At 57.1% G+C, this 10751-nt stretch overlaps 1 protein-coding gene across 2 annotated transcripts; it reads right to left on the bottom strand.

Moving 5' to 3' along the window:
- Window positions 1-1256: 1256 nt before the first annotated feature.
- On the bottom strand, window positions 1257-10556 carry tbc1d8b (TBC1 domain family member 8B). 2 transcript variants are annotated; one of them, XM_086160306.1, is made up of 21 exons: window positions 10291-10556; window positions 9379-9489; window positions 8852-8970; window positions 8550-8775; window positions 8233-8473; window positions 7886-8093; window positions 7403-7570; window positions 7167-7328; window positions 6593-6743; window positions 6303-6517; window positions 5347-5464; window positions 4966-5251; window positions 4773-4902; window positions 4595-4693; window positions 4455-4523; window positions 4130-4370; window positions 3987-4052; window positions 3311-3403; window positions 3119-3166; window positions 2904-3001; window positions 1257-2734 (listed from the first exon to the last, which is right to left on the bottom strand). In XM_086160306.1, exons 1-21 carry the CDS (start codon window positions 10415-10417, stop codon window positions 2363-2365), a joined length of 3348 nt encoding a protein of 1115 aa, XP_086016432.1. In that variant the 5' UTR covers window positions 10418-10556; the 3' UTR covers window positions 1257-2362. The 2 variants fall into 2 exon arrangements, with proteins under 2 accessions (XP_086016432.1, XP_086016433.1); XM_086160307.1 differs by lacking the exon at window positions 3311-3403.
- Window positions 10557-10751: the final 195 nt, after the last annotated feature.

Here is a 10751-nt window from a genome sequence, read left to right on the forward strand (position 1 = left end):
CAGTGCTATTTCTGTGTTATTACTGTGTTATTACTCTTTTATTACAATGTTATTACTATACTATCCAAACTGCCCCATTACGCGCTCGGCCGTCTGCCTTCCTGCTCGGCGGGGAACCTTCTGCAGAGAAGTTCCTCCTGCGTCCGGTTGGACCGCAGTACCGGAGGCTCATCTGATGGTCACACGGGTTCTTGTCCCTCACAATGTGGTTCCTGTTGGGCTTGAAGAGCCTTAAATGTCAACGACACCTCCAACAATGCCGTCCTTGTGGAGAACCTCTGCACGCTGAAGGTTCCTCCATCCTCCAGAGGAGGCCTCCCCTCTGACCTTCTACCCCAACGGCCCGATTCAAGTCCTCGTGAAGAACCGCGTCCTCCATCTGTTCATCTGATCCTGAAGGTCCCACAGGAGGGGGGGGGGGGGTTCGAGACAGGATTGAGACCTGTTAATTCAGGTCCTCCTCAGGATCTTAGACACTTTGGCTGTTTGTTTTCCAGTGGCTGCAGCTCAGACACACACACACACACACACACACACACACACACACACACAGGCGTTCCTCTCCATCTATAAATAGCTGACCTGCATTATGACTGGGGGTGGGGGGGTGGGGTGGGGGGGCTGGTTTCATAGTTTCATCCATTGATGGATTCCAAATCTCCAAATGCCTTGCAGGATCTTCATCTCCTGGAGGACCCGCCTCTTGCTCCTCCAGTGAAGATGTTCAGTGGAGCTGCTGGTTCTGGAATCCTCTCATTGATGTGGTTCTGGTGTGTGTGTGTGTGTGTGTGTGTGTGTGTGTGGGGGGGGATATAAACAATCTTGCTGACAGGTGGGACAGGTGGGGGGTTTGAAACCCCAACCCAAGCAGGAATAGAAGGAGAAACACTGACGCCGTCAGAAGGTCACATGGTGAGGTCACATGGGTCGCCTGTCAATCAAGTGAATGGCATGTTCGCCTTTAGACAGGAGAACATTCTGCTGGAGACGTGGAGTATTTTAGGACCGGAATCTGGACGAGGAGGAAGAAGAGGGTCTCAGCGATGAAGAGTAAGCAGCTCCTGAGGTTAACTTGCAGAAGAACCTTCCTGTCCATCAGAGCACCTTGGAGAACATTGAACCAGAAGAATGTGAGGAACCCTCAGGTTTAGGGTGGAAGGTATCAGTCACGTCCTGCGGGTCCGGGTGGACCTGGTTGCCACGGTAACCTTATGAAGCTCATGCAAGCCGCGACTCGGAAAGAACGGAGACGGAGGTTCTGGTCTTTTGCTGAATGACACTTTATTGAACGGGTCACAACCTCCTGGAGCAGAAGATCTGATCTTCTCCGACGCCCTCACAGTCGAGACCAACGATCAGAACATGCAGCTCACTGACACGAGGAACATCGGACGGGTTCTATCTGGGTTCTTTCAGAAGCTTCTGCCGCTGGAGAACAAGCCTCAGCAGAAGCACACCAGAAGAAAACAAATCCAATCATAAATAATCTGATCCTTTATCAATAAATCAATAATCAATAATCCCTCCTCCATTGGCGAAATGACTGGACCTGAGGGTTCTGCTGGGGAGGTTTTGCCCCGGGTCCAGAACCTCCAACCACAACCAGATCGGACTTCGTCCACTCCCTTCTAATCCCGTCTAAGCCCACAACACCTCCAACCAAGACCGCATCTCTGGAACGGAGGAGATCCTGCAGAACCGGGAGAACCTGCAGAACCCAAAATTGGCAGAAAAGAAATTGCACTTGAGTTTCAGACGCAGCTGAGAACCGAAGGAACCGAGGAACCGGCCCAAAGGAAAGAGGAGGAGGGAGGTCTTCTTCCTGCACGTCTGATTGGTCCGATCGGCCCTGCTCTGGGCTGGGGGCGGAGCTTGTGACGACCCTTTCCAGCCGCACCCTGAGATTCGAACCGGCGACTCGCCTCGCTCTGGGTTCCGCTCCGGAACCAGGACCACGGCCGTGGATGGTCCAGGATGGAGCCCAGAGTCTCCGTCTGGAGCTCCACCTCCTGGATGGTCATCTAGCCTGGATGAGAGGCTCCAGATGCTTCTGGACCATCAGGAGAAGGTGACACCAAAGCAGCAGGTCCTCTCAGCTTCTACTCTGTCATTCCCATCAGTCAGCTGGGGGGGGTTGAGGACTATCATCTGGCATGTTCTCCATGGCTCTGGAGGTGGACTCTAAGTGGAGGATCTGAGACTACATGTGGGATCAGATTCTGTATTTGACACAAAGCGTGGGGGGGCGGGGTTCCTGAAAAAGCTGCTCCTCCGTGGTCCTCCTCCAGGTCCTGGACCTGGACCTGCTCCCACCTCCCTAGACCTCCCTGGACCTCCGGCTCTAGGGTGGAGGTCCGGGCGGTCACTTGCCGGCCCTGAGCCGGAGCTGGGCGCCCTGGGCCAGCGCCAGCTTGGCCTCCAGGTCCACGGGCTTCTCGAAGAAGGCCACCACGGCTGGCTCGTTGAGGAGCGAGGCCAGGACCTGCTCGAAGGAGAAGGACCACTCCTCCCCGGGGGTCCCAGGGCTGGTGGAGGTGGAGGAGGAGGAGGAGGAGGAGGAGGAAGAGGGGAGGGGAGCCTGGACGGGCGGAGGCGTCTCCTGAAGCCTCCGACCAACCTCCTCCATCCTCAGCAGGAGGCTGGTCACGTGGGCCACGGCCCGGTACAGGGACTCCTCCTCAGCAGAACCATGGAAGATGTTGTAGAGCGTCTTGGAGAACTGGATGAACTGGGCCTGGAACCAACAACAACAACCCGTTAGGCAAAGGTGGAGCAGAGATGGAGTGAAGATGGAGCCATCTCATCTGCTACCAGCGGTCCGACTGCTCGACAGCACTGTCGTCCGAAGCCCTGCAGCTGCAGAGGCTGTTTCTGTTGCCATGGCAACTCAGATCAGGACCCACCTGGTTGATCCTGGGCAGGTCCTTGATGGTCTCCTCCTTCTTCAGGATCTCGTTCTGCCACTGCCTCAGGTAGGCCTGAAGGTCCACCTTACCCCGGCCTGCTCCAGCACACACACACACACGCACACACACACACACACACACAAAGCATCACACACACAGCCTTACATGCACACCTCACGTGCACAGGGGTAGGAGTGGGGGGGGTAGCCTACCACGCTCAGGACTCTTCTGGATCACGCCATCTTCTGGAAGGTCAAACTCTGGAAGAAAGAGATGCATGTCAACAGGAGGCTGCTTCGAGGACCATCAGAAGGTTCAAGGGATCAGGGGGACGAGGAGAGGGAGAAGATGAAGGAGGAGGAGATGGAGGAGGAGGAGATGAAGGACAAGAAGAAGAAGCTGACCAGTGAGTGGACTCATGTGAGGAGAGTCTTCAGCAGGAGGAGGAAAGGCCAGGACTCTTTGCTCCTTGAGGTGCAAAGGACTTCCTGTGAAGGCTGAGGACCAGGAGGAGAGGATATGCACGAGAAGATAGCACGTGCACACACACACACACACGCACACATTTGCGGTATTACATATGAGTCATAATCCATGTACTGGTGTGTGTGTGTGTGTGTGTGTGTGAAGTTCTTCCAGGACATGGCTGGAAGAGTGGCTGAGGGACCTGGATGAGGTCTGGACCAGGAACACCAGAACCCAGTCCCGGGGCCCGGTTAGCGGTTAGCATTAGCAGAGGAAGCTAACGCGTTTTCAGTCTGGTCAGGTGACTCCACCTGAAGGTCATACGGTCTGGATTCATCTGATGGAGGAGTCCAACCTCTTCATCTTCATACTCCTCCACCCCTGGTTGTCATGGCAACCCCCCTCCCTCTACTGCCAAGCAGAATGTTGCTAACACTCGTTTCCAGCTCAAACAGCAACATCATGGAGGACATGTCCAAGGCCGTCTCACACACACACACACACACACACACACACACACACACAGGAGCTTCAAGAACGTGTGAAGGAGAGCCCACGTGGACCTCGGCAGAGCAGGGTGGGGGGTCACATGACCACTTTAATGGCATCACTCACCTGGTGGCAGGTGGAGCTTGAAGAGGAACTTGAGCTTGTTGGTGAAGGTTCCAGAGTAGAGGGTGTCTGCGGGAGGGGGACGGGACAGTCAGAAGAACGTGGAGGAACCCGGAGGAACCGTCCCATGAAGCAGCGTGACTCACCCAGGGCGCAGGAAAACTCCTTGAAGTTAACCAGGCCGTCCTGGTTCTCGTCGATCAGGCGGAACACCCAGAGCGGGAGGGGGCTCTTCTGGGCGCAGAAGGTCCACGGCTCCAGCAGGGAGAAGAGTCCCGAGAACTGCTGGAAGCCCAGCTGGTACTGGTCCAGGTAGGCCAGGCTGGGATCGTGGTGGAGCAGGGCCGGACTCCTCGCGGTCCAGTAGCAGCTGAGGAGGTGCTGCCTCTGCGAGGAGGAAGCGCAAAGCGGTTAGTGGACCGGCTCCTGGTCCTCGGGGGAATGTTCTAGGCACGGGACCGAGGTCCTCACCTTGAAGAGGTCGTAGAGCTGGTCCAGCTGCGAGGGGTTGAAGCCCACCTCCTGCGACACCACGCGGATCTGCGGTCCGAAGGTTCGTTAGCTTGGAGGGCGGCGTCACCGCGGCGACCGGGAACGGGAGGCTCACTCACCACGTTCTGCTTGGTGGTGTCCTCCAGCGTCTGGATCACGAAGAGCTTGTTCCTCCTCCTGGAGCTCTCCACCTCCTCCGAACGCAAGTGGCCGTATTTCTGGAGAAGGTGGAAGGGGAAAGGGGGGGTGAGTGACGGCCAAGATGGCGGCGTGGCTAGCGACGGCGAGCGGCCGCACCTCGTAGGCCTCCCGGATCAGCTCGCTAATGTCAACGCTAGCGTGCGGCTGCCGCTGGTTGCCCGGCAACGAGGCCTGCTGGACGGTCGGCGGCAGCGGGCTGTCCCGATTGGTCACGCTGTCGAAGAACCTGAGGGACACGGATCGGGGTTAGCGGCCGCCGCCACGGCGGGAAGATGTCGGAGATACGCACTTGTTGAGGATGGTGACGGCTTCCGCGTCGTCGTGGCAACCGATCAGCGCCTCCATGTTGTAGTCCAGCACGGCGAGGCCCAACTGCAAGATGGCCTTGATGCCGTCGTAGAAGAAGCAGTCCACCACGTTGACGGCGCTCTCGATGGGCAGGACGCTGATGAAGAGCGTCAGGAACCAGGACAGGGACACCGAGGAGAAGAAGCTCAGGTCCGTCATGTGCTCCACCAGCTGGGGGAGGTTCTCACGGATCAGGTCCTCAAACACGGCCTGGTCCACCAGAGCCCCTGCAGGAAGCCAGGAGAACACGCGAGGAGAACGCTGGAAGGAGGACACGAATGTCCGTCCCGTAATTCCATATTTCCTGAGGGTTCGGTCTCACCGATGATGCGGCGGTTGAAGTAGTCCGGCAGCATCCTCTCGCAGACGGACACCAGCAGCCAGAAGGCCTCCTCCTCCTTGGCGTACAGCAGCAGCACCGAGGTGAGGATGTTCATGGCCTGTGAGGAACCCGGGAACCGAGGGGGCGAGAAGAACCAGGGGTCAGGACGGCTGTGGAACGGGTCCGGGACGAGGCGGGAGGTCGGAAACGTCTCGGAACGCGGATCATCTCGGAGAGCGTCGCTTCCCGTCTGCTCTCCCGTCGCCTAGGCAACCATCAAGCTGGAGACCGGCGCTGGTCACCACGGTAACCGAGCAGAAAGGCCTCACTGGATGATTTTCTGCTCGTGGGTCGTGAACTCGTGCCATGGACCATGTGACTCCACCAGAGCATGCACATTTGTGTGTGTGTGTGTGTGTGTGTGTGCGCGCACGTGTGTATATGTGTGTGTGTGTGTCACTGCAAATCAGCATGTGTGTGTGAGTGAGTGTCTATGTGTGTTTGTGTGTAAGTGTGCATGTGTTTGTGAGAGTGCAAATCTATTTGAGCATGTCTGTATGTGTGTGTGTATTTGTTCCTGTGTGACTGAATGTGTGTATGTGAGTGTGAGTGTGCAAGTGTGTGTTATTGCGGATGTCTGTACGTGATTGCGTGTTTGTGACAGTGTGTGTACGTATGGGACTGTTTGAGTGTGCAAGTGTTTATAATCGCGCAAGTGTGTGTGTGAATGAGTGTATGTGTGTATATTGGGTGTCTGTGTCTCTATGTGTGTGCATATGTGAGTGTGTGTGTGTGTGTGTGTGTGTGTGTGTTAAGATTGCAAATGTTTGCTCCTCCATCTGTCTCATGTAATTGTAGTGCCTTCTGCCTGACCACCCCCTCCAGGGTAGGAGTGTTTCAGTGTGTGCGCGCCCCTGTGTGTGTGTGTGTGTGTGTGTGTGTGTGTGTGTGTGTACCTGGCAGTATCCTATCTTGGGGTTCCTGCAGGCGTAGGCGGTGAGGACCCTCCTCAGGGCGGAGATGCCGGTGTCGCTCTGGAAGGCCGGGTGTTCGGGCAGCGAGCGGTGAAGGTCCCTTTCGATCTCCTCGGTGGCCAAGGTGCTGGTGCCCAGGGACTGCTCCACCAGCTCCGAGTAGTAGCCGGGGTGGGTGGCCATGTCGTTCACCGCTCCTGCGGCGGCAAGCACACCTTCAGAACCCAGGAGGTTCTACCAGAGCCCGGCGGGAACCCACGTGAAGGTTCTACCTGAGAAGAGCATCCAAAGTTCTCCTCTCAGGGCCTCGGGAACCCCACGGACAATCAGGTCGCGGGTCTTTTTGGTGAAGAACATGCTGGTGCCTCGACCGTATTCAGAGAAATGGATGTTCCATGACTGTTCCTTCATCTTCTCTTTCAGCTGACACACACACACACACACACACACACACACACACACACAGAGGCACACCATTATTTGTCTTAAAGTTGTGCAAAGTTCAGGAGCAGTGGAACTTTTGAGCAAGAACATCTTTGCAGAGCTTCTCCAGTTTTTCCCGAGAGGGGAGCAGGACCGTCTCAGCAGACGTGTCTGGAACGTTTCTGGAACCGGCGGAACCTCGCCAGGAAAAAACACACACTTTTCTCCGAAACCGCGGGACCGGCTTCAGGCCTGTTCCGAGTTCTTCTGGGAACAGAGCGCGGAGGTTTGCAAGGCTGACGTGGTGGATGCCATTCATGTGGAACGCAGATTCTTCCACCAAATCAAGAAGGTCCATTACATAAGAGTCCTCTCCGGCCCCAAAACACACACACACACACACAAATACACACAGATGTTTACCATCTTGGGGTCCAGGTTCTCCATGTCCTGGGGGTGGAACACGGTCATGAGGGCCTCGGTGCTCACCGCCTTGCTGCCGTCCTTCTGACCCACCATCAGCGACACGTCTTCCGGGTTGTCCTCGAAGTGGTCGATGAGCGCCCGGCACTCGCCCCGGACGGCCTGGAGGACACCGGGCGCAAGGTCAGCCGGGGGCCACCGGGGGGCGCTGTGGGGGCGCCGGCGGCCGGGGTTACCTCAGAGGAGGACGAGTGGCGGGGACTGGCGCCGATCCCGCACTTGTTCCGCAGGGAGCCCGCCAGGCGCTGGCAGTCCCGGACCTCGGAGAACCGAAGGGACCGCTTACCGCGGACGCAGACCGTCAGGGAGCGGGTGCCCGAATCAGGCTGCTCCACGTTCATGACCTGGTACAAGGAGGGGAGAAGGAGAAGAGGGGAAAGAAGAAGAGCACGAAGAGAGGCAAGAAAAAGGAGGCCAAGAGGAAGGGCCAGAAGAGGAAGGGCAAGAAGAAGAGGGGCAAGAAGAAGAAGGGCAACAAGAAGAGGGTCAAGAAGAAGGGCAAGAAGAAGAAGGGCAAGAAAAAGGGCAACAAGAAGAGGGTCAAGAAGAAGAAGGGCAACAAGAAGAAGGGCAACAAGAAGAGGGTCAAGAAGAAGGGCAAGAGGATGTCAGTGTTGGCTTGCAGGGCCGGGGGCAGGTGAGGCCGGGATCAATGTCACCTCTCTCATGGGAATGATCACGTGACACTGGCTGCCGTCCTGGCTGGCGAAGCACAGGTAGTTCTCCGACAGGCAGATCTTTCCCAATGTGTTGAAGTGGCAGAAGGGAACCCACAGGAAGCTCTCGTGGACCTCCAGCAGGTTCTCCTCCCTGGGGAGCCGGAAGAACGTCCGAAACTGCTCGCTCTTGGCGTGGGCTTCCAGGGCTCTGGGACGGGCAGGAGAACAGCAGAACAATCAACAGAAGCCCGAGGTCTGGAGAGACGGTTCTCCTCAGAAAGTCTCCTGGACTTTCGCGGCAGAGACGGAACAGCGAACAGAAGGTCAAACGGGTCACGAGCAGGTACCTCTTGGTGATCTGCAGGGGGTCCGACAGCGCCGGCTCCCGTTCGAAGGCCTCCTTGTCGAACAGCCTCCTGATGGAGTAGTCCGCCAGCTGCTCCATGATGACGAAGGTCTCGTTGAGGTGCAGCAGCATGGAGAAGTAGTAGTCCTCCCCGTGGGCCACCACGTGGATGCTCTCTGTCAGGAGGACGTTGGATGTCTTCTCCAGCCTCCAGATCTCTGCCCAGGACAGGATCAGCTTCACTGCAGCCCAGAAGACCACGTGTTCAGATCCGGAGAAACCCAAGAGGAACCAGGGCAGAGGAGGAGCAGCGCTCACCTTCTGCTCCCAGCAGGAAGGAGTAGAAGCACAGGAAGTTGGTGCTAAGGTAGAGCCAGCCCTGGCAGGGCACCTTCCCCCTCCAGAAGCTGCAGGAGTAGTAGGTGACCAGCTTCTCCTCGACCGGCAGCTCGAACCACTTCTCGAACCTCAGGTGGGCCTCCCGGAACTTCTCGGGGTCGTCCTCCAGCACCAGGGACGACTTCCCCTCCTCGGCGATCAGCCCCTGGACGGCGAGGTGCCATGGTTTAGACCTTCAGACCTTCGTGGGGGACGGGGGCGGAGGCGGGAGAAGGTCCTACCCGGATCTTTCCCTGGACGAAGCTGGTGATGTCCTCGCTGGAGTCGAAGACCGCCAGGGTTCGCATGATGTTCTGCTGCAGCCATTCCCAGTGCTGGGTGATCTCCTCCTTGGTGACGCCTGCGCAGACCACAGCGGCGTCAGAGCGCCCCCTGCTGACAGCACGCCATTTGACTTTGAAAACGCCGTTCCTGCCAGACCAGCCGGAGGACCACATCCCTTGTTTTAATCCACAAACATCACCTAGAACCCCCTCCGGATTCTGGTTCTGGCTCTGGACACGGTCACCACATAATCCCAGATTAAACACACTGTTTTAATCCCATGTTACTCTGGGATTAAGTCAGGATTTGATGGAGATGAACTGTTCTGTGTAATAACACTGTAATAGCTGTGTAATAACTTGCTTATTACAGTCTTATTCACAGGGCAAAACCGACACGGTGCATTCGGGGTCTGTCACATGACAGAGGACATCATAGGAAGTACACACACACACACACAAAGAGGATAGAGCGTGGAACCTACCACAGGCCACGGACCAGTACACCTGGGAGTCCGGAGTGTGATGGAGGATCCTGAACGGGGCAACCTTGGAGGTGGAGTCCAGGACCGTGTCCAGGGTCCCCACCAGGAGCCCTGCACACACACACACCACTATTTACATTCCAAATACCCGAGCACTGAATCCGAGTACTCCATCAGAGTACTTCCCTTGTGTCACCTGTGTACTAGTACTCCTACTCTCACTTGTACTTGCAGTACTCCATTCATTAAGCATCTAATGGCATCTTCATCTCCATCATGTTCATCAGAACCCCAAGATGGGCTCCAGTGGCCCGACTCTGACCGAAGACCCAGTCCTGGTCCAGGTCTGAACCCGACCCCCAAAACTTGAGCAGGTGCAGCAGACACCTGGTCCAGGTGCAGGTCCTGGTGCAGGTGCAGGTCCTGGCAGAGGTTCACCTGAACCTCCAACCAGGACAACCATCTCCTCCACGGCTGCTCCTCCAGCTGGTGTGTGTGTGTGTGATTGTTCGCATACAGGATGTGTCCCTGAGTGTGTTTACTGTGTGTGTGTGTGTGTGTTTGCACACATTACGTGTCCCAGACTTTGTTTACTATGTGTGTGTATGTGTCGCTGCAAGCACGTTTGAGTGCATGTATGTGCACGTGTCTGTGCGCATGAGCGTGTGTGCGGCTGCATGCGGCATGTGTGTGTGTGTGCGCGCGCGCTGATTCAGTGTCTCCAAACCGAGCACGGACGGACGCACGCACAGTGCGCGCAGAGCGGTTTCCGGTCGGGCGGGGCCGGACCGGGACCGGCACCGGGACGCGGCCGGACCTGTTGCGGTGACCACGTCACGTCACGTCACGTGCACGCGGTTAACCCGTTCGCCACCCGCTCGGTTCCGGTCGTCGGTGTCGCGCACGGGTTACCTGTGAGCCCGCCCCCGCCCTCCCCGTAGCCGCGTCTGCGCTGCAGCACGAAGAAGTCGCAGTCCCGCTCGGTGACCCACAGCTGGAAGGCGTTCTTCAGCAGCACCTCCTCCGGTTTCAGCCACATCCTGCGCGGGTCCCGGTTCCGGTTCAAGCCTGCGGGGCGCGTCACCGTTTCCGCCCCCGACCCCCCCCCCCAGCGCGACCGAGCGCAACGGCACCGAACCCGCGGACGTTTGTTTGTGTCCGGCGGAGCCCTCCGTCACACGTCGACAGGAAGCGCTGCGCCGCGGAGCATCACGGGATTGTAGTCCTTCGACCGGGAAGGGGCGGGGCTACGGCCGGACACTTCCGGGGTCTGATTTTATTTCTATTTAAATAAATAAAAGTGGCTGTCACATACAAAAAAAAAATGTAAAAAAAAAAAATAAAAATTCAAAGAATTATATAACGAACTGTGT

This window comes from Fistularia commersonii, chromosome 15 (genome assembly GCF_037954325.1).
Source record: "Fistularia commersonii isolate RoL2024-O1a breed Wild chromosome 15, RoL_Fcom_v1.0, whole genome shotgun sequence".
NCBI classification, from domain to species: domain Eukaryota; kingdom Metazoa; phylum Chordata; class Actinopteri; order Syngnathiformes; family Fistulariidae; genus Fistularia; species Fistularia commersonii.